At 37.3% G+C, this 24,985-nt stretch overlaps 1 protein-coding gene across 3 annotated transcripts in view; it reads left to right on the forward strand.

The window, feature by feature from the left end:
• The first annotated feature begins 1,322 nt into the window (after positions 1–1,322).
• Positions 1,323–24,985, forward strand: part of LOC145665001 (uncharacterized) — a 28,832-nt gene continuing 5,169 nt past the window's right edge. For 2 of the 3 annotated variants that reach the window (XM_081732185.1, XM_081732186.1), the window contains exons 1-7: positions 1,323–1,450; positions 3,365–3,481; positions 6,785–6,898; positions 7,579–7,935; positions 11,480–11,905; positions 17,899–18,330; positions 22,788–23,144. In XM_081732185.1, the coding sequence (XP_081588311.1) occupies positions 1,387–1,450; positions 3,365–3,481; positions 6,785–6,898; positions 7,579–7,935; positions 11,480–11,905; positions 17,899–18,330; positions 22,788–23,144 (1,867 nt within the window). In that variant the 5' untranslated portion in view covers positions 1,323–1,386. The remainder of the gene's footprint in view (positions 1,451–3,364; positions 3,482–6,784; positions 6,899–7,578; positions 7,936–11,479; positions 11,906–17,898; positions 18,331–22,787; positions 23,145–24,985) is intronic. The other variant, XM_081732188.1, reaches the window with a different exon arrangement.

Genomic DNA, 24,985 nt, shown 5'->3' on the forward strand with positions numbered 1-24,985 from the left:
AAATAATCCAGCAGAATATCCCGCTACTTGTTCTTTCCACATCCTTTGTCTTCTTGACACGACCTTAACACAAGAAAAAAGCGAAACTCATCAAAATAGACTTTAAAAAAATATTGCTGTAATAAATGCACAACGGTAATTTAGAGAACGGCTACAATTTGCTAATGGCATATTTCAATACAATAAAACGTACTCATCTTCAGTTTGGTACAGTCACGAAAGAAATATGTCAGCCGGGCAAGAGGAGAAAATATTCCCAACCCTGTTCAAGTGAGTTAACTTCTCCGAGAGACTTGCTGCTTTCACGTGAGGTCTGTAAGCAACTCTTGCAAACAAATCCAGTGTCTGCTGTAAAACAATGTTCTTTTCGATACTAAGCTTAGTGCTTTTAAACCGAGAAGAAAAATAATACTTGAATTTGTTTTCGAGGAAAACAAATAATTCATGCATAGTAGTTTACAAGTGACAGGTTACCTCTTATAATTAATTTATATATCTAAATACTCATGATCTACTCACAGGTAATTGAGGAATGAACAATGTAAAGTGATTTCGAAAATGTCCTGGAGGCCAAAAGAAACAGATGATGAGCGAACAAAATGATTAATGAAAGGAACTGAGGAATGAAGTGCAAAAAGCAATAAAGAACTCTAAGAAACAAATGGACACAATGCTGTTCAACCAAACTTACATAGTATAGCCTGGAATCGAGAATATGATCGTGAAACCAAAAGTGAGCACTCCATCATTGAGCCACTATACTCTAATTGAGACGTAAAGGCGCCCCCCATTCCGACGTCGATTGGTTGGATAGTGGATTGATTTGGAGTTTAGTATTCTGTTCAGCGCCGAGGAAATTTAAGACGTGGACCTATATCTTAACGTGGAATCTGAACCACATAAGCTACCACCAGGAATCGATCCCGGGTCTCCCGTGCCGAAGATTAGCACTCTAACTATTACGAGGGAATTCTCCGAGGTCTGGTGGTGCTATTCAGACAGATCGCTAGAACCGGTTGTTAAAATATTTTCAGTTCGCAAAACCGTTTGTTAAACCCAGACAACAGTAAATATTACCCAGTTATACCTAGAAACAGTGCATTTTTGTTTAACTATCTTTGTTTTTAGAACCTCTTACAGCTACAGGGTTAAACAAATGATCTCTCAGAACATGGTATAAACGTTTAATTTTTAATCTCAAATGCTCAGTAATCAAGATTGAGAAAATATCTAGTTGCAAAATTATTTATTTTTCTATTTGGCTACAAATAGTTCAGAACCGCTACTTTTGGAGCACAACCTCGCTATTTTTAAATCTTTAAATCTGGCAACTCTGCTGATCACTTTGTTTTGTTGTTTGTTCTGTTTCGTTAGTTGGTGTATAACATGAAATTGAAAATTAATGGTTTTTGCGTTGAAATAGAAAATCTCCGCAGAGAGGATATTAATGGTAAGTCTGATTCTACATTTCGTCTTGGTAGTTAAATTTTAATTAACAATGTCTGTTCCACGCTACTCTTTTTTTGTATTATATGAATGAAACATGACTGCACATGACTATACACACACTACGTGCGGTGTAATGCTTGTAACAAATAATAAAGAATAAAGGTTTAAAAAAAACAAGGGGTAGTAATATTGCTATTGGCTTCTAGACTAAAAAGTTTAAGAAATTTAGTAGGTAGTCAAAAGGTTTAGTCAACACCCCACGACAAAATTGGAATACGATCCATATTACTGCGACCGTGTTAGATCTGAAACACGGGCAAACAGCTGAAACATGTTGCTGATTGGTCGATGTCGATTATTGGTTGCACTTAATAGTTGAATAAACTTTGCTATTCATATTAATAAAATTGGCGGTATGCAACCCAAACGTTTAATTGGATTACACTTGAATTACAATGTTGATGGGTGGAAATTAGTTGAAAATTGGAACTATTACGGTTAAAAAGGTTTAGATTAGGAGAACCTGTATATACATGTGAACAAATTATATTACGTCATGCAGATTCAGTTGACTAGAAAAGTAATGACTTGAAAAGTGTTTTCTTCATTAAATTTTGCTGTTGAACACATAAAAATAAATAAATAAATAAATAAAAATAAAAAGAAAGCAAGAGTGAAATTGGGCCATGAGTAGACTTACTGGAAAGATAGGATCTATGCAAGCGCCACTGAACGTTAAGGCGCTGAGATGAGTGATATTTAGGTTTAGATTTACAATACGGGACCCCTAGAAATTTAATAGGTGCAGATTTACTCTACGAATCCATACATTTGTAAAATTTATAGGACACATTTGCAATAATATTTTAATAGTCTTGTGTAAGTAATGACATATGTCGGCTTTGGGGAAACCAGCATTTTTTGGTACAAATTGTTACTATTTTCCGTGCAAGTTTACTTTCTGCATACCACTCAAAATAATTGTTGGAAAATTATATTTTTTCACTAATTTCCTTTTCATTTTTTCCTAAATGGTTTGGGCTGGGCGATATGAAAATATTTCACTTGGCATAGAATTCAAGGGGGCAGTCAGAAGTAATTCTTAAGAAATTACAATTCTTTTACGATTTCCGTATAAATACGGCACCCGGCTATGTGATATAAAAACTACAATGCAAGAAAGGCGCCAACTTGTGCTAGGTGGCCACCAAAAAGCAGGAATTCTCTCTGAGTAAGGGTAGGGCGAAGCTGTTGAGGGTGCGTCTGAAGGGAGCAGGCATGATGCGAATTTCAATAGCACTTGTGATGGTTTCATACTAATAGTATTTCACTTTTAAACATAAAATACAACTGTGCACTGCAGAAATACACCGCCAGTGGAAAATGGTATCTAATATAGCCATCATAAATCACTTGTAATGATTTTACACTTGTAAATCTAAAATGCAAATGTATTACTTTGTATTTAATTCTATCGCCTACAGAAATGTGGTGTCTATAAATATGTCTTTTCATGCAAAGTATTATTATTAATCGTATCATTATAAGTAATATTATTATTAATAATACTATTACTAATACTTAGTATTCTGCCAGGCACGCACCCAGAGAGGTCCGAAGTCGAAAGATCAGAGATGATCCGGATCCTGGATATAACCCAGTTTTCAGCAGGATACAGAGTTTACTACTTTTGAGCATTTATGTAATATGTATCTTAATGCGTTCATTAATAGGTGTTCATAAGCCTATTAATAGTCATCAGATTTTCCATTTAACCTAGAATTAAAAGTTATACTTTATTTTATTTATTTATTTATTTATTTCTTCGTTGTTGTTGTTAAAGTTTACAATCTTTGCTGTAAAATTTCACAATTTTGTAACTGATGCAGATTTTTTTTCTTTGTACATTTTCTAGATGAAACCTTGAAAACTGTGATAAATAATCTGGTGTATGTAAATATTTTACAACCATGTACGCAATACAATGTGGAGATTCCTGCTAATAGCGAGGAGATAGAAGCCACACCGATAGGTAAGCATGAAGTTTGGTTTTGTGTGTATATATACACACAGTATATATACGAGGGTTGGAACTTTAATGGTGGCAACTATTTATTTACAACTGATACAAAGTAGATATATGTTCCAAAGTTTTACAGTCCTTCAATGTAGTCACCAGCATTGTGTATAATCCGTTGCCAGCGATATGGAAGTCGTTGGATACCAGTAACAGCACCTATTGTGTTGATAATTCTAATGGACCAGTGTACTGCCTGAAGGATCTCTTGAACAGTTCTGGAACAAATGCCACGAAGAGGTTCCTTCTTCTTAGGAATCAAGTCAAAGTCATGAGGCCGCCTTAAGTCCGGGGAGTAGGTGGATGGTATTTCTCATTCCGTCGATCAAAGAAATCGATCACACCTTTCGCTGTATGCACACGAGTGTTGGTCAGCAAAATGATGAATGGATTCAGCAAAAAGTGTCGCTGCTTCTTTCCGAAGGCTGGTCGCAAGTTGTGTTTCAGGAAGGAACAAGGATATTGAGCTAGGATTACACCGTCCTAGTAGTACACGAGAAGCACCATAACTTTCACATTCCTGGTACTCTGATGAACTTTGAATTTCGTGGTAAGCCATAATAAGACAGTGGCGGCTTCAGCGGGTAGGCCCCAAAAATTTTGAAAAATATATAAACGCAGAAAGATACAATAAAGAGTAAATATATTTTTCATTAATTGCATTAATAGTAGGTATTTACCAAATAGCATCAACCACTACTGTAAAAGTAATTTCCTACTGTTATTAATCAATCAAGTGTGTATATGATCCATAAGCGAGAGAGCGGACCTACCCCAAATTAAAATCCTAAAGCCGCCCCCAGATAATGGCGCCATTCGTTTGATTGGCGTTTCAATTGTGGCTCGTACGACTTGACTCATGTTTCATCCAGCGTTATAATACGACATAAGAAAGCCTCTCTTTCCCTTTTCTAGCGTTCCAAATGCGTATAAGGGGGATCGTATTAGCCGTTTCTGCATTTCCGTCAACTCATGCGGTACTTGTGTTCCAATTTTTATCATGCCGAAAGGAACCGTCAGAATGTGCAGAACAGTCATATGTGCTAATCCTGTCTCTTGGGCCAGGTCACGAATGTCCAGTAGTGTGATAATAATGTTCACGTATTCTTCATTGACACGGGGACAACCAAGCCATTGCATGTTTTCGACATTTTGCTATCCCATAATGACAATATGGCATTAACTCATTTGTTCTGAAAAAAAATGTACGAGGGATAGTTTATTTTTCGGACAATTTTCTGAATAACGAGTCATGCCATTTTGTTCGTATTTCATGAGTAACTCTAAAATATAGTGTAAATTATTCCTTACAAAAAAAAAAAAAAAAAAAAAAGTTTACTCCTCAAAAACGACACGGACGATTTTGGTCGTATTTCATAAATAGTATTTCATTATTCTTATAATGTTGCATAAATCACTTCTATGAAAATATCCACACTCTTGAAGTGAGCTTTTTTAAATAAGAATTTTGTAAAATACTACTCATGCAGTTTAGTTATTGGGTCATTCCATAGGAAATCAACCAAGCCCAAAACCTCATGGTATCAGTTTCGATCAAACTTGGTGTACATGTAGGCCCCTATGACATGATCATGCACCAAATTCTAGCCCTGTACCCAATGTAGTTTCAGAGCACAGGATGGTAAAAAAATATGGACAAATTTTATTTTATTTTATTTATTTATTTATTTTTGTAGAATTTTGTTAGATTCAATTGGTCATATCTCCCGTAAATATTGAGCTAGAGAGAAAATTAATATACCATTTTGAAGAGAAAAGAATAGGCTACAAGATAAGTCAAGAATATTTATTTGAAAATCGAATATGATTTTCCGGGAAATCTGAGAAAATTTTGAATTAGTAATATCTCAGAAAGTGCCCATTTGATTTCCTTGAAATTGGGTACCAAGGTTGCCAACGAAAATCATTGTAGCCTCCAGGCCCATTCTTGGCCCAAGTTGATATTTGGCACACTTATACCGGACATATGGGGCTATCTTGGTACCCAATTTCAAGGAAATCAAATGGGCAGTTTTTGAGATATCCACTGATCCAAAATTTTCTCGGAAAATGACACTTGATTTTTAACGAAATGTTCCTGACATATCTTGTAGCCTATTCTTTCCTCTTCAAAATAGTATATTATTTTTGTCTAGCTCAATATTTACGGGAGATATGATCAATTGAAGCTAACAAGGTTCTACAAAAAATATCAAATGTGTCAGTTTTTTACCACGCTGTGCTCTGAAACTACATTGGGTATAGAGCTACAATTTGGTGCATGATCATCTCTTATACGGACCTACATGTACATCAAGTTTCATCAAATTCTGAGACGAGTTTTTTTCTGAAAAGTTGGTTGATTTCACATGGAATGGCTCTATTATCTTATAAAGAAATACTTCATTATTAACCCGAACATTTGACATAAACTATTTCTTATAGAAAAATTTATAAAGGGGAGTTTACTTTTTTGGGGAAATGAGAGCTTTCTTTCTGTGAAGTTTTGGGAAAACGCCTTAGAATTTAGTTTCCATTTCATAAGAAAATGTACCATTAATAATAGCAGCACTATGAACCAAGAAAGTTTAGTACAGTGGCTTGTACCTTTTATTACATTTGAATTAGAGAAATTAGATGCAGCAAAAGTGTCATTAATAAGAAAACCTTTAAAATTACTTCCTTTCTCTCATTAAAGGTTTACAAAATATTTAGAGGTATCCCAACATACCTCTCCCAAACACTTTACTTTAGTAACGTATTGAAACCCATATATATATTTTACATCAATAGTTTTAATCATTATTCCCATAAAGTTATGATTACTATGAAAAATTAACTGTGCTATTATAATGAAGCTTTATTGGAAGAAAACCGTAATGAACTGCTAAGATGAAGACTTAATAATACTATTGAATTTGTAAATGTGCTTTTCAGTTAACAATTTACGAATGCTGGGTGCAATTCTCGTTGTACGTAAAATAATATATGAATAAGGTATGTATCAGTGATTGCCTAGGGTTAACCAACCGTGCCGTAGGAATAACTTATTTCTCTTGGAAAAATCCAGAAAGGATTACCTAAACTGTTCACTGAAGCATGTGTTTAGTTGGAGTGTGTGTTTTAGCGAACAGCGCTAACGATTTGTTTCAAATTACAATAAATTTCTCAATTTTGGTCTCCCAAGTGCTCAATATTCTTTAAACATCATAGTTAATCCGAAAATAAAACTTATTTGTGTGGTTTGCTTATTTTCAGAGCAATCTGTGCTGATACTGGCTGTTATACCAGATGATACCGTTCTTAATGGCAGTGAACCATCGAATTCCTCGAATGATGTAGAACCTGTTGTTGACTCACTGGCGGAAAGGGGTAAGTCCTACTTTCAATCAGCATTTGCTCTAAAATGTGAACTCAGTTTCTTTTTTTTTTTTTTTCCTTCTTTTTTCTTTCTTGTCTTGTGAAGATTTATGATTGTGCACATTGATGAACGTTAATGATCCTTTGCGTGAAAACAACCGTAATATTTATATCGCATTAGCATCGATTATCTGCTTCACTGGGTCAAAATAAAAATTTCAAATGCATAACTCCTTATCTCATGTGTTGGATATCCATGAAATATGCTGTTTTTGTTTTTAGTGGCGTAGATTTAAACAGCATCGAATGTATCACTGTTTATCTCAGCGAGCTAGAAAACTATGGATTCGACACTAATATCGGTAATTTTTTTAATCACTTTTATATAACTCCCCCTCCCCCAAGCTGCAGGGCTGGATTTGTATTTAAATGGCATTGAAAGTGTCACTGTTCATTTCAGGGATCCCGAAAACTATGGATTCGACACTAATATCGGTAATTTTGGACCAATTTTAAGTATCTCCTCCCCGTCCCCTAAGATGCACCGTCAGAGTGATATGATAAAAAACATTCCAGGCCGGAACCTCATCCATTCCGTTGAAAATTTGATGGAGGTCGATCGGTTGGTTCAAGAGATAGTCACAAACATAGTCTTTTTCATTGTTATTCATATATATTTCTTTTGTTTCCAGAGACTGAAGATCATGACGAAAGCGTTGTAAACAAGCCATTTTGGCAGCGACCAGTGGGCGATGGTCGTGATTACACCCATTTACTACTTGATATCCTGAAAGAGGAAGAAATCCAGAAGCTGTTAGGTGGAGGATACGAGGACGCTGCATGGGATTTGGTGGTGGATGAAATGATGGCGATGGGCGTTCAAGTGTTCTACGCAAGGAGAAAAGAAGTTGCCTTGAGATGCCGATATCGCTGGGAGATGTTGCAACAGAAGTACTTAGCACACAGAGATTACTTGAGGTCAACAAAGAGGAAGAAGCCACCCAAGTATTACTATGATGTGCAGAAGGTCATTGCTGCCCAAAATAAAAGTAAGACATGCTCTGTTCTATTCTGTTCACTAGCATCGCGTTTGTCCTCACGGTTTAAACGAACACCCTCTTAAAGAGGGGGGGGGGGGGGGCGAGAGAGAAAACAAGTTGGCTTATTCGTGCGGAACCATTTATCGTACGATTTCCTGTAGCAGATAATCTATCAAAACAATCTGCATGATATTCTACCTACGAAGTCTTTTGCTCCAAAATAAGTGTGGAGGGGATGACGCCAAGGTTTCGCCTGCCGTGATTCGTGCCACTTAGACGTTATGTTGATTCCCTGTGCTGTTAGACGTAGTTTCACAATAAACTTAGATGCTCATGTTGCAGATTTTTTTGCTGCGGACTGTACAAGGTGTTTCAAAACAACACCGACAACGTATGTAAGGTGATTCCTGACACCAAGATAAAACAAAAGGTGTAGACTAACCTGGGTGCACAAATGCTTCCTTTCAGAGGTATAGGCTGCCGAAAACATGAAAAAATGAACTTTAAAAATCCATAGCTCCAAAACTATGGAACCTACCGTAATCGGGACAAGACTTCACTTGGGAGCTAGTGTGTGCCCTATCCAGATATCCATATTTCAGAATCCTGCGGTACTTCCGCAACAGTTTTCATAGAGAGAGTTTGGCTACGGGCATAAAATTTGAAGTACTTATCAACTACCTCTATAAAAATTGATGCGTGAGTATCTTAGGATTCTGAAACATGAATATTTGGATAGAGCACATACTAGTTCATGAGTAAAGTCTTGACCCGACTATGGTAGGTTCCATAGTTTTGGAGGTATGAACCTTTAAACTTCATTTTTTCATGGTTTTGGCAGCCTATAACTCCGAAACTAAGCATTTGTGCACCCAGGTTGGTCTATACTTTTTGTCTTATCTTGGTGTCAGAAATCAGCTTCCAAACAGTGTCGGTTGTTGTTTTGAAATACCTTGTATAGCACCAAACACAGCGGAGCTGTTACACAGTAGCATTTCAATTAATATTTCGTGACGTATGAGAAACAAGATATAGAGAAGAGGGCAATCCATGCTCCGAGACTGAAATATGATGTAGCTAAGGATATTACAACAATACAATACTAATAATATTGCAATGTTCTACACGTGCTGGCTACAAACAACTTCAGATGACAACCATGAAAAATATATTGTCAGCAGTCATCAAATAACGAAGATCACTGAAGTCAACAACATTTCAGGTTAAAAGGAATCACAGCACCGATTAATCCGTCACCTTACCTTTCTGTAGGCGCCTGTCTCTGAGAGCTTCCCTTCGCTTGGACGCCTGGTCCTCGCAGTAACCTCACCATTCTCTAAAACGCTTTCTTTGAGTTTTGTCCCCCTCTCTAGGACTCTCGGTATCTGAGAAGTACCTTACAAGAGCCTTGGATCCTATCACCTTAGCACGCTCGGTCTCTGGCTCCCTACAATCTCACCAACAAAACCATCAAACATTTAAAAGAACGTAAAAATTTAGTATTTGAAACTATAATTATTACTGTACATAAGAAAAATATTATAATAAAAGGTGATGGGGAAAGTCTTGAGTCGTACGGTAAATGCTTCCGTGTTAAACAGGCTTTACAGTGTCTTCACAAATATCGCAAAAGAGAAAGGAGGGAAGGAAGTTTATATTTAAAGAAAGAAAAAAAATGGAAGGGACTTGTAGTTATGTAAACGTAAATTTCTAGCCTTTCTAAGTGCTCCAACGAAGGTAGCAGTTACCAATACTTTCGAACGCAAATGGACTTCAAAAAAAAATAAATAAATAAATAAAATAAAAAAGAAAACAAAAGTTACATCTTGAAGAATAGACAAGTTTTGCACGAATTGAAACACAATAGGAGTTTGTTAGAATGAAGACTCACACGTATCACAGTTTTCATGTTACTTTTGTACAATGTCGTCTTGTCGACAAGAACAGTTTTAATATGAAATATAGACACTGCTATATTCTATGATAAAATGTACATGGGATATATTTTGTGAAATGATGGTTTAATAGTATATAAATTACAAGTTGTGTTTCTGTTATTTAGCTTTGTGATATCTTTACAGTATGTTGGCCTACATATCATAATTTACATTTCATTTAATGAACAATCCATAAATATGTGTGATTGTAGTATGTTTATTGTATTTATTGCTTTGGGTTAAGTGCTATATCGCCGGACCAATTTTAGGAAATTTACCGGGTGAATTGGAAAATTTATTTAATGCTTTTTGAGGAATGGTAAATGAAAGTCAGGTGAACGGAATAGTTCAAGTTAACAAATTGGTTGTTGTTGGTTGCTTTTGATGTAAGTGGCACTGTATGTGGAGACGGAAGGAACTATTTGGCGGAGAGATACACTTGTTATCATTTACTGTTGGAAAAGGCAGTGTGGAAATGGTACGTAAATTACAGTATGTCACATATCATGTTCGAGTTTCATCGACTTATGCAAAAATAACGAGCGTCAGTTGTTGAAATTGTGTGAAAGACATGGTCTAGTAAACAGGCGAACAGTTTGTCGTAAGTTTGGAAACGAATTAAAAGTACAGAAAAGAGGAGGAATATATAATCTAATCTAACCTAATTTAATACATTTTGGTACTTTCTTGGATGACATTTAGTATCTCCCCCAAAGCTGTGGAACACATAAGGCATGCATTTTATGTCATATGAAGTGTTTTCCCACTTTCCTCGTATATGCGATTATCGACCACCTTCTGACGTTCCTTCTTTCTACGGACAAACCCCTCGCTGCCGCTCGGGCCCCCATGCTGCGCTCCTGCTCTGACTCGGTTACATAGCATTCCTGCTTTTTACGGTCACTAGCACAAGTCGGTTCGTGTTTCATGCACTGTAGCTTTTATGCCATACGTCCACACTGTATTTCGAACAATGATCACTGCCAGGTGAATCAGGACCACAGCCTAGTGATTTGAGGGAGAAACTAAATAATACTTCTTTTTCGATTTTCATGTGGTCTGGTGATACAGCAGTAATGCCATTGTTTTTCGCACTTGAAGCAAAGGAGGTTAAAAACAGGAGGTAGCGACTTTCGAAAATATTTTCGGAGGAATAAATACATTGGTGGTGTAAAGTTAGTCATAGCAGACAGTTTCAGTACTTGTCCATACGTATACAGCAATGTTCGTATTTTATACATTATCTTTTGTTGTCTGTCTACACAACGATGAAACTTTCTGTGAGCAGAGAGAGAGCGGACTGTACTTTCCCTGAGTATCCACTTGAAGCTCTTTTAAAGTTATATGTTGAGGTAAATATAATCACCTTAATCAAATTTATTTTGAGCAAGCATGAATGTGTTCAAGATAGGAAGTTATGTATTAGTTTCAGGGAAAAATCATTAAGTCCGTGTGTCTTCTGCAAATTCAACATAAAGGATGGCTGGCAACTATGTGTATATCGAAGTAACACTTTAAAATTGCTTTAAACGTTTTAGAATTTAAGATCATTCTGCTTATTTTCCATCATTAACATTCATTTCTTTATTAACAATTGTGTTTCTTTGTCTGAGCAGATGATGATGTATTGGATGAGACATCAGTTCGAGAAATGGACAGATTTTGGAAACAGATTGCTTGTGATGGCCGTACTTCAACGGAAATCTTAATTAGCATCATCAAGCAAAAGAAGTTTCAACGCCTTCTTCAGGACAAGTCCATTTCAAGGATGAAACTGTGGGAAGTTGTTGCGGATGAAATGAGCAAAGTAGGAGCTCCATTACCTTGTTTGACGAGAAAAGAAGCTGGGATAAAGTGCCACCATAAATGGAGAAATCTGCGGTTCAAGTATTCACAATTCAAGCAAACAGGAGACCTCAGGAAAAAACCCAAATACTTTGAAGAGATTGATGAGGTGGTGTGTCCCAAAGAGGAACCAATTGTATCTGTAGTAAACAATTCGAATGAATTTACGGTTGCAGATTCCAGTTGTGAAGATGCAGGTATGAAACTAAGAAAGAAGTAGCATAATCTTAGTGTTCAAAGGAACAGCAAAAAGTATAGGTATCATGATTTGTCTGGTTGTGACGTACTACTTAATATCAATATACACTGATAGATACGCATTAAAGAACACTCAGCAGAAATTCACGCATCTGGGGCGAAGTTGGTCCTGAAAAGAGTGATAGTAATCCCAACATGGTGTCCGTTTGACATCCGGAACATGTTACACAGGGTGTTCAATAAACGTACATTACTCATCTTCATAGCACGTATATCAGACCGAGCGACCTCATAAAAAGATATTCGGGCAGATAGCCGATCATATAAATGCTCAGTATCCATCTAGGATATAGGGTCCGCGGTGGCTCAGTGCTAGAACGTTCGCCTCTGGTGCTTGGGGTTCCGGGTTCGATCCCAGCCCCGCCAAGTGTGGTGGATAAACACCGTGTGCGTGGGTTTTCTCGGGGTTCTCCCGTTTCCTCCCACTTTCTTCATTCCACCATTTCATTCATTTCTCATCTTCACCGCCTCCTTTAGCCTAACCGGCATAACCGTGGGACGTAAAACTCAAAAATTTCATTTCATTTTTTCATTTCCATTTAGGATATAGTATCGGACGCTAGCAGTAGATGGTATAGCTAGGCGATGTTGGTTTCCGTAATCCGTGCTGGTGGTCAGGTGCCGTTCCGTATCCTACATAAGCCTCATAGCGCTTAGGTCCGGAGACCTAGCAGGGCAGAGTAAAATGCGCATACTCCATTCTCTTCGCTACTGCAGTCTCTGGACTCTACCGAAAACGTTCTCAGCGAGGAGGAGCGTCCGGATGTAATTATGCGATAGGGACGTAGATCTGCCGCCAACACTCGATTAGCTATTGTTCTTGCGCTCACATTACAACCTTAATGGCAGAGACTTCAACGCTTCTTTTGTCAAGGCTTTTCCATGTCCTTCGCGGTCCCACCTGGGGACTTTCTCTACTAACCCTCTGTCTCCCATCATGTACACCACCAATGGACCTCTGACGCGTTCCCGGCGGTAGCTCATGTGATTCGGATTCCACGTTAATCAGTGTCTCGTCTCGTATAGCGTCGCTGCTGAAAGAGACGTTAAACTCAAAATCAATTCACTCAACTCAACCAATCAATGAACTCAACCACTGACGTATCACGACTTATGCGGGCGGTAATTCTGCGGGACGGTGCCCGGACTCTTGCAGTTCTACTGTATAGTCACGCTAGAATGTAAATGCATAATAGTTCAGTGATATCGTCGTGATCTAAACACAATGTGGCCGATGTGCTGGGGGTTTTAAACTAAGATCAGATTGCACTGAGAATGTAATTTGAATTGGACGATATATACGCAGTTCTCTTATATGCGTTTCTACCATCTTGTTTGTACATATAATATTTTTCTAGAAGTCATGTAAACCTTCAAAATTACATGTGTTGCTATTAATTTTTCCATTAAATGTATGTCAGTTAATTAGTTGCACCAACACCATGTAATTTTTCATTTGTATAAGGTGTCTAGAGAAATACTTATGTAAAATACATATAAACGTAATGACATATGCATAAATTTAAAGAAAATTATAAGCAGAATACAAATCAAGTTACAGAAGTTACTTATATGTGCAGTAATGAAAGTTTTTTTTTTTTTTTTTTTTTTTTTTTTAAACAAAAGCTATAACACCTTGTTATTGAGTGAAATTCTGATACACTTTTTATTCGAACTAGTATTAGCCCTCAGTGCTAGTTTAGTGACGAGCGTGCGCGTCTTTGGTGCATGTGGACCCAGGTTCGATTGCTGGTGGATGCCTTGAAAATTTGAATTCATTACGGTGGTTCGAATTCCATCTGAAACCGTAAGCCCACGTCCCATTTAGTCTGTGTGCTTAAAAGGTGCCTAAAGTTAAACAACAACAAACAATCGAACTGGTCTTGTTTCCAACAACAGGCCATAATTATCTATGGCGGGCAGCCTAATTTCCATCGTTAAATGTGGTAGCTGATCGGGCTGCAATTTCGTGGTATTCTGTTGATGTTATTGCTTCCAAAGGATAAATTACTGGGTATGAATATGGACATTGTAGGTGACCAGGTGTCCTACGACACAAATACTGTTCCGTAACACTGACGCAGTGTTTCATCATGACACTGTCCCAATGCATACAGCCAGACCTGTTCAGGTTGTTGAAGAACATCATGATGAATTCTGACACCTTTTCTGGCCCGCTCAGTCTACCAATTTGAACATTTAGGGTTAATTATAGCGGAGTGAATCCGTTACAGTTTCCACCTTTATCATTGCTAATACAACTGACTGCTAACCGCGTAGAGCAGTGAATCCCAACCAGTGTGTCATGCAGCCCTATAAGGTGTTCCATTTCATATCTCCATTTCTTCAGACCATAATGTTTCGTACCAATGGTGCTGCGAACATGCAACATGAACGCTGATAACTAGAAACTTGTTGATATGGTCGGATGAGTCATTGTTAAGGTTGGTTTAAAGGGACAAGTTTTGCCGATAGATGTCACTACAGTCTTCGTATCTCTCTCATGTATTTTTTACCGTTGACGAAAATTCACGATTTCTCTTAGAAATTTCAACCTAGAGACTTCAAATATTTAGAGAAGGAACTTCATAACATATCAAAGGCAACAATTCGTGCCGATTTTTTATTTAGAATTTTCTTCATTGTGGAAATGGCTTGATTGTGGAAATGGATATCCAAACCTTTAACAATGAATGTTTCCACGTTTAATATCCACGTTGTTTCAACAATGAATAAAATTCTGAATAAAAAATCGGCACGGATTGTTGCCTTTGATATGTTATGAAGTTCATTCTTTAAAAAATTTAAATCTCTAGGTTGAAATTTGTAAGAGAAATTGTGAATTTTCGTCAAGGATAAAAAACACATGAGAGAGATACGAAGACTGTAGTGACATCTATTGGCAAAACTTTTCCCTTTACACCAACCTTAATGTGCATTAGGGGACCTAGATGTTGTTTCTGTGCAACGCCATTTTAGAAGACCATGTGCATCCTGTGTAGGTATTCTTTCGGGCAGTGACACCAAGGGCGCCGATCCTAGCGGGGCCTCCCACCCCCCAAAGCTCATATGGGCCCCTGCATTGTATTTATGAGTATACAATATTTGGCATAATTTGAATTTAATTCATGTTAAAATCCTCATATATTCCTTCTGCAACCACACATGTGAATATTCCCCCCTTCCCCTTCAAGTTACAAAGATATGGGCGCCCTTGAATGACACCATATTACAGCATGTTCAGTTTTTTCAGTTTCATGAGGTCCATGTCATAGACAGGTATCCCTTTTTCAGCCCTGCCCTGATATGTTCATTATTTATATTTAATACTGTGGAATCACTCCACAATATTAGTAACTTTTATGACAGTAACATGCAAAAACACAAGTAGGTTTTACAATAAGAACTTAAAAAAATGAGAAAAATACTTGAGTGATATATATATATATATATATATATATATATATATATATATATATATATATATATATATATATATATATATATATAAGTTGGTTTCTTTTGTGATTTGGTTATTTCACATATATGGTCCGTTAAGTGTTTAATTTTGTTATAGAACTTCAATATTTGGATGACACAGTTCACAGGTGTTTTCGCCTCTGTTTTTACTTTTTCAACTGTATTAGTTCGTTAAAAAATTCTTTACATTTTAGGTTCTGACTTCACTTCACATTTCACTATTTACTAAGTATAATATTAACTAGTTCACCTGTATGTGTGCTCTTTAACTTTATTTGGTGGAGGAAACACACATTCTCGTAACGAATAAAACGACCTCAACCATGCAGCGCTATTTCGAACTTCCAGAATTTGCGTTCAATGGATGATCGTTTTGACACGAGCACACTTTACCTATTTTCCTTTGTTTAATTTTTCCTGTTATGTCAGCTTTCCAGAAATGACGTACTTTTGTCGTTTTCTGTTTTCATTGTTTTCGCATTATTTTTTACCTAAAGACTCACACGGCGCATTCATTCTACACTCACTTCACTTTCAATTGATACGAGGGCTATCCAGAAAGTAGATTACGTTTTCGTCTGTGTCCGCTAGGGGCGGGGCTAGCGCGGCCATCTTGGGGTCAGAGCGTTGCGCAGCTCAGTCGGCATCTAGCCGTGCTAGTGAGAGGTTCGTGCTGTGCTCCGTTAAGATACTGTGACGGTTTGAAATGTCTGCGTTAATTGAAAATCCCGCGAGCTGCGAGGTGCGTGCAGTAATAAGGTTTCTGACAGCAAAAAACTGTAAACCGATAGAAATCTATCGGCAGCTGTGTGAAGTGTATGGGGACAACATTATCACTGAAGGTGGAGTGCGACAGTGGGTCATAAGATTTAAAAATGGCCGAACCAATGTTCACGACGAAGATCGAAGTGGGAGACCCAGCAAAGTGACTGCCGAACTTGTCGAAAAAGTCGATGTTAAAGTCCGTGAAAATCGAAAGTTCACAATAACGGAACTTTCTTTGAGTTTTCCACAAATTTCGCGAAGTTTGTTGCACGAAATCATCAGCGAAAAGCTTGGTTACCACAAGTTTTGTGCAAGATGGATTCCAAAAATCTTGACAGAGGACCACAAAAATCAGCGAATGGCTGCAGCGTTGCACTTTTTGGACGCCTACAATAAGGATGGTGACTCTTTACTCGATCGCATCGTTACTGGTGACGAAACATGGGTGAAACACGTGAACTGTGAAACGAAATTGCAATCAATGCAGTGGGGGCACACAGGTTCTCCCCAAAAACCCAAGAAATGCATGCAAACAATGTCGGCAAGGAAGATGATGGCGACTGTTTTTTGGGACAGAAAAGGTGTGATTTTTGTGGACTTCCTGGAAAGAGGCACTACAATAAACGCTCAAAGGTATTGCCAAACTCTGCAAAACTTCAGAAGAGCAATTCAAAACAAGCGCAGAGGAATGTTGAGCTCTAAGATCTTGTTGATTCACGACAACGCCCGGCCCCACACGGCAAATGTCACGCGTGAAGTTCTTGAATCTTTTCAGTGGGAGTTGTTTCCTCATCCGCCGTACAGTCCCGACCTGGCACCGAGCGACTTCCACCTATTCCCAGCAATGAAGAAGTGGCTGGCTATGCAGCGTTTTGATGACGACGAACAGCTGCAAGAAGAGGTAACGAAGTGGTTGAAGTCGCAGGCGGCCGAATTTTTCGACGAAGGAATTTCCAAGCTCGTACATCGCTACGATAAATGCCTTAATTTGAATGGTGACTATGTCGAAAAGTAGTATTTGTGTGTGGCTTTCATCTGTATATAATAAAATTTGTTTCCTATACTTTGTTGATTTTTTATTCCAAAACGTAATCTACTTTCTGGATAGCCCTCGTATTTACGCTGTGTCCAGCGTTGCAAAACGAATTTGTGCTCGTTATCAATTGGTGTAAAGTTTTGTAGTATTTACGCATTTCTGCTGTTTATTTATTTAGGCTCTTAAAAAGTTCTTTATCCTCTATAATTTCTGTCGCAATATGATAGAATGATATTCCAAGATCATAATGCTTCCATTCACACAACTAGAGCTGTTGTGGCATGGTTTGACGAACATCTGGATGAAGCAAAACATCTCCCCTGGTCCACTCAATCCTCAGATCTGAATATAATTGAACATCTGTGGACCGTTTTGGAGACATCAATCCGGCGCAATTTCCGCCTCCAATCTCTCATGGAATTGAGTAATCCATTGCACGATGAATATATATTCCACGTTCCACGTCATATTCCACGTTCTCTGTGACTATGACTTGCATTCGATCTGTTTGGAGGACAGAAGTGGTGCAGCACCATATTAATCTGGTAAGCTGCATTTTTTTCGGATATATTATTAAACTGGTACATATCTGTTTACCAGTTACTTTACACTGTTTATTGTTTTTTTTTAATTAATTAATTTAATTTGCAGCTTTAGTTACGCCTGAAGAGATGGAAGCTTTGGGCGTAAATAATTTTTGGTTACGAACAGTTGGTACTACAGGGCGTGATGCTACACAACTACTGATAGATACATTAAGTCAAGAAAAATTTAAGAAATTTTTGAATGACCGATGTGCACTAAAAGTCAGATTGTTTGAAATAGTGGCGGACGAAATGATAAAAAGGGGCGCACCACTACAGAATCTATCCAGAAAAGCAGCCAGTCGCAAATGCTATCAGAAATGGCGAAATCTTCACTATAGATATATTAAATATAAAACAAAGGAAGCAAACAAACGTCCGAAGTATTTTGATGAAATAGAGAAACTACTGAGTGGTCACCAGAAGAATGTAACACTACCTACAGTTCCAGAAATTGTGTCTTCCCAAGGTGATGCTTTAGTTCCGGAAGATTTTCAAGGTAAGAAGTCATTACACATTATTTATCGGAATGTACCAAACTATATTTTTCCGGGTATTACAAACAAAATGTTGAATGAGAGCTCCTTCGTGGCTAAGCGGTTAGCGTACGCGCCTTTGGCGTGGGAGATCCGGGTTCGATTCCCGGCGGGAGCTCATGTGGTTTGGATTCCACGTTAATCAGTAGGTCCACGTCTCATATAGCCCTAGCTGCTGAACGGAACGTAAAACTCAAAATCAACTCAAAATGTTGAATGATATCTAACAAGAAATGAATTTTGCTGGTACAATTATAAATGCCTGATGTGTACACCCATGCTCATTAAATCTTGTTCAGTAGTTCACGATTTTTTTTTTCATTTTTTCATCCACCTTTGGCTAAAGTTGAGCAATTAGTTATTATTATTATTATTTTATCCCAGTTATTCTGTTTCACATAGTTGCACAGTATCTCATTCTGTGAATTATTTTATATTCTGTAACAGTATTTTTATTGATTGTTGGAACAAAATAAAAAATCAAGAATGTTCATAATTTTTTGCAATATTTGTTTCGGAAAAAGTAGAGGAAATGAATTATAGAGCACTTGGAAGTGCGGTGGCCGTCGTAGACCATTTACTTCTGGTGCGAGGGGTCTCTGGATTGACTTCTAGCCAGGAAAGTTTGTGGTGGACAACATCGCGTCTGTGGGTTTTTCGGGATTCTCCCGTTTCTTCTTATATTATTATTCCACCAATTTTTTAATAATCGTTCGCTTACATTAATCATATAGATTTTGTTGCTTATAATGAATGACTCATACTATCATTTCTATATATACGGGGTGTGTTCAGAAAGTATGGAACCTTTATTTGGCAAAAATGCATTTATTGATTTGCAAATCCGAAACACTAATCCCCGTCAAAGTTGTCTCCTTGGTAATGCAACACACTTCTCTTAGCGCTTCCGCCATGTTAGAAACACTTCTGGAAAGCAGTTTTTGAAATGGTAAACAACCCCGTGCCGTCGCATTCCGCACGATGTCTTCTCTTGACTCAAATCGGGTCCGTTTTAGTGGCATTTTGGGTTCGGGAAATAACCAAAAGTCACACGGAGCCATGTCGGGTGAGTAGGGAGCCTAACGATACACAAGAATGTTGTGTTTGGCGATGAAATCCTCAATCAAATTTCGCGAACACACTCCTCATGCCCAAATTCTCGTTCAAAATTGAATGTACCGATCTGATTGAATGGTTTCCGCTTGGGTATCGCCAAACTTGGCAAAATTTGATGCAGTATGACTGCTCGAATTTTTCTGTTGTTTTACAAAAAACTGAAATCCGACAACCTCTTACTACACGTCTTCACCCGTCGGCCAATCGCCAATGATTGACGCTTTTTGCGGGCGGAAAAAATTCACGACTGGCCATGAGTGTCCCCTCTACACCTATACTGAAGAAAGTCTCCTCCCGCGCTTCATTGGTTGACGCAGGAAAAAAATAAGGTTCGATACTTTTTGAACACACCTCGAAATATATTCAGGGGGTGCGAAAGTAAGTATACAGCGTATTATTATTTACTATTTTTCAGATAATCATGGCTGCTAATTTAACCCTCGAGCAACAGAAGCGGATAATCAAACGATACTGGAGAACAGAAAATGCTGAAAAGTTTAGACGGAAGTGCGCTACAGAATTTGATACACCTCCACCAAGTAAACTAACAATTTACATATTACACAATAAATTTGATGAAATTGGAGCTATCTGTAATGCGCCAACAATTGGTCGACCGGTCAGTGTTCCTACTGAGAACAATGAAATGCTAGTTGCACAGGCATTTATACAAGGTTTAAAATAATAGTAATAATAATAATAAAATCAAAAAAAGCTTCTCGTGACATAGATACTTCCCGTAGATCTTTAAGGCGTCTGATGCAACGTTTGGGTTTGAAAATGTATTAGCCTGGATTGCTTTATGAATTATTAAAGGGTGATCCGGATCGTCAATTACAATTCTGCGAAATGATGTTGAATGCAGAAAGACAAGATGATATCATTCGAAAAGTGTGTTGATCAGACGAAGCGAATTTTAAACTTTCAGGCACTGTTAATAGGCATAACTGTGACTATTATGCAACAGGAAACCCCCCTGTAACACTTGAACAACAATTGAATCAACCTGGGGTTACAGTTCGGGCGAGCCTTACATGTAAAGGGGTCATTGGATTTTTCTTTTTTTTAATGGAACTATTACCCACGACCTGTATTTTAACGTGCTACGAGACACTGTTATTCCATAATAACATGATAATGACGACTTCTATTTACAGCAAGATGGAGCTTCTCCCCACTGTCCCTGCCTGTAACAGTTCTGTGCCAACGAATTACCCAATCGTCGGATAGGTCAACGAGGCCCAGTTGAATGATGACCACAACCACCAGACCTCACGCCAGCATACTTTATTTTGGGGTGTTGTCAAAGATAAACTATTCTCGAGGAAACCACGCACTATTGACGACATAATCAATTTCATAAGAGAAACCTGCCAAGAAATTAAAAGAAAGAAAAAAAAAACCCTCTGTGCCAAAGTTTCTTGAGTGTAGAAACTAGACTGCAGGAATGTGTAAATGCTTCTGAAGACCGACACTGAGAACCTCAGTGATTTTACGTACTTAATCGTAATTAATATATCATCCTGATTGTGACCTTATAAATTTAGATTTTTTTTTCATAATCAAGAACTCATTGCATAATACATAAGTACTAATAAGAAAACAAGAACTTTTATAACTGTATACCTATTTTTGCAACCCTGTATATATGTATATAGGGTCAAATTCATACAGATGGTAGAGAGACCGATAGAAGTTAGGGAACACAAGGTCGGAAACGCCTATTGCAAACGCCATACCATCTGGAACAAGTAAGAAGTTGGCAGCAATTATGTTGTTTAACGTGTCAATGTAACGTTCTTTATTTTGCATAACATTACATCATTTTTACTACAAATTGCTGCTTCACTATATGTACAAACATCTCACGATAACTGTTCAAAATAGAAACCACCAACCTCCATGCATGTAACACAACGCCGTGTTAAATTTTGCCGCTTTCACTCAAATATCCCCGACATTTAAAAGCTATAGGCACGTATTCATAATAAAAGTGACTTACCTTGTTCCTCCGTGTGTTGCTTTAATTGTATATTTCTTTACTCACTGGGAACGTTGCCAGCACAGGTTTTATCCGGTGACCCAGTAATAATGACTTCCCCAGCGAGAAAAGAAATACATATGTAATTAAAGGTACAAACACGGAGGTATAAAGTAAGTCACCTATTCCCGGTGTTTGTTGCATAATCAAGGAGACAACAAGGACTCTGTAGGTTCTTCTTAGATACTTCTGGTATTTCAGACACTAATGACTTGATTTGTCAAACAAAAGTCCAAAGGAGTGAGATCTGACGAACCTGCTGGCCAGCAGATGGGACTTCTTCTTCCAATCCAGATTAGGGAAGTTAATATCCAAATGATGGGAACAGCAACATTGAAGTTGATAGGTTCGCTGTTATATCACAATTACATCCTATCGTGGACTTCCAGAGGTACCATTCTTAATAATTTGAATAATACATCTCGAAGGAACAGCAGATATTATTGTTCATTCACGCACTTGACACGCTAAACAACTGTCACTATATAAACACAGTTTGATCGTGTATTGTTTCGCCTGCTATCACCATCAAACGTTGTGAAGCTGTTGTTTCTTGTATGAAAAATTACGCATGCAAACGTCGTTATGAAAAAATGAGCAATCAGGTGTAATGAATCCATAATAAATAATTTCCATAAAGATATACAGAATAAAGCAGGTTGCGCGGACACGATAACATAATCATTACTGCAAAAGCATGACACTTGAAATAGGCGTTTCCGACTTGCGCTCCCTATCACAAAATAATTTTTATTGGGACCCCTCTATGATCTGGATAAAATTGATTTAAAAGATTAGAGACTGGAACTTTTTTAAGGGAGACACGGTGACTCATTGGTAGGGCAATCACCTCCTTTAGCCAAGGTATAAGCGTGGGACGTAAAATCGGAAGATTTACTTATTTCATTTTTTTTAGGCTGCAGCAGTAGGGACTTAACTTTTAAACAAGAAAAATACATATATAAAGTATTTTAATTTTGTCTTTAAGTAAAACTTCTGACTGCTGTTTCTGTTGGGTGTTAGATTACGCAGTCTCAACATAATGTCTTTGTAGTATGCTTTGCACTTAATTATTGTGTTTCAATTATTGTCTCCTGAGAGATAGGAAGGTATTCTCCAGAAATAGTGAAATTCATTGATTTCTTGCATATCTGCATTATGAAGTACAGTTAGAAATTTTGTTATGCCTGTATTGACAGATATGAGTATGCATTTTTTTTTTTTTTAAATATTAATTTGTTGTTTTGTTGTTATCTGTTTCAGAATTTGAACATAGTACTAGTCCAGCAGTTCCTGAGCGGTTTTGGGAAAAACCAATAAATAGTGCCGAAACACTTACTAATGTGTTACTGGACATTCTGAAGCAGGAAGACATCCAGCAAATTATGATTAGTAAGACTGTACCCAAGACTAAGGCGTGGGAAACCGTTGCAGATGAAATGACCAAGCTGGGGTTACCAGTCCCTGATTCAAACAAAGTCGAAGCTGCATCCAAGTGCCAGCAGCGGTGGTATTATTTGCTACAGAAATATTCCAAACACAAGAAGTGCTCGTCGGAGGTGGAAAGGATATCAAGATATTATCCGGAGATAGAAGAAGTTATGATGGTGAAACAAAGAAGTAAGTTTCATTTTTGTTAATTTTCTCCTATTCCTAGTGCGTATACTATACTCTACTATAATTCTGGTTAATGTCCACTTTAATAGTTAATTTGTGTCCTTACTTGGTGTTGCACACAAGCGTAAAGCAGGCCATTACATCAAACTATAGATTCGTGGACTGTGCAGCTTTTATGATTACCGTCAGGCCAGTATTTACGCACGGACCACAGGGCAACATATTTCCTCAAAATCAGGAGCGCTTGAATTATTTGGCTCTACTGACAATGGAAAGTGGCTGAAGCTGGATTTTTAAAATTTGATTGCAAGTAACAAACCAAGAAAAAGATAATTTTCGTAGTGGAATTGCAGATATTATTGAACTTGTATCCTAAACACATACTGCAATATTTTGTTAGTTTTTGCGTTGTACTTACACGTAACTTCATACGAACTAATACAAAGGAAAGGGGGCCGTAAAATGCTTACATACGGGTCTGGTTACAGTCTTCAGTTATTGATTAGGCTATAGCAACATATGTTCTTTCACTTTGAAATTGTTTCCTTGTGCCTTTGCTGCAACATTGGCTTTTCTGTCGTATTTAAATTTATTTCAACGTTTCAAACCCTATACTGTCTTCCTCGTATGTATCTTTCTCTTCTTTCCTTCGTTACGCCTTCTGTTTGAGGAAATGAAGACGTCCACCATTTATGTAATTACAGGGTGTCTATCGGTCATGAAAGTCATGAAATCAGAAAACGGTCATGAAAGTGAAGAAATTTAGCTTTTCGGTCACGATTTTTTCTATCTGTACAAATATAAGTATAGACTGGAAAAATTTGTTCTATAAAACGTCAAAATTCATCAAAAATGTCTATGGTCCGCATTAGACGCTAATAAATCATAAGCAAAGCCTGGTTCTATCGCATGCATGAAAATTCGGCCCAATTCACAAACAAATTCGCTCTTGAGAATGTTACTAAATTTTATACTTTGGGAAAGAGAAGGTCACGAAATTTCATTTTGGAATTTTAGTAGATACCCTGAATTAGTCCTCATTTTCTGTTTTTAGATTCTTATGTAATTTTCGTTTCTAGGTACAATTAAGTGTGTTACTTTCCTCTAATTCTACAGCTTTGACAATAATTTACACAAAGAAAATAGCAATCAGTATAATGTTAAATTTGAAGACTGTACAATAAGTAGTAAATATCACAAGTCTCAGTAAAATAATGCTTGTTTTGATTACAGAGTACAAATATTATTTAGCTTAAGGACGAACAGAATAGTTACACCAACTTCAACCCATATATGTTGATAACGTAGAAGACAATTATAGACAGTCTTTGATTTACGTAACTAGATCGTTCCACATCTCCTTGCGTAATTCGAATTTTTACCATAAGATTTGTCGTAAACACGTATGAAAAAAATGCAAACCAATTGGAAAAAGTAGTGTTCAGTAATACTCCAATGTAAAAACTCAATTACATAGTATGCTTTATACTGTGAAGGAGTCTTAATATTTTGGCATTTCAGTTTCATAAAATGCAGTCTGTAAATGTTGTTAATGTTTTAAGTTGTCTGACAGTTTTTCTGTTAATGTAAGCATTTTGTATTGTATGTTTGTTGTTAACAAAATAGCACATTGCATCGGATAGCGTGATGAAAGTTATGGAAAATTCTGAGTGTTGATACGATGCTCAATCTTTAAGAAGTATTGGTTACCTAAGATTTCTTCGGAGAAATTTCGTACGCACGTGTAGTGATTTCAGTCCGAATTTTGGGAGCCACATGCTGCAGTGTAAGCATGTTTTTGTTGTGTATATGCTTCAGTTATTTCATCAGTCTGGATTAGTCTT

Source organism: Thermobia domestica, chromosome 11 (genome assembly GCF_964235325.1).
Source record: "Thermobia domestica chromosome 11, izTheDome1.hap1.1, whole genome shotgun sequence".
NCBI lineage: Eukaryota > Metazoa > Arthropoda > Insecta > Zygentoma > Lepismatidae > Thermobia > Thermobia domestica.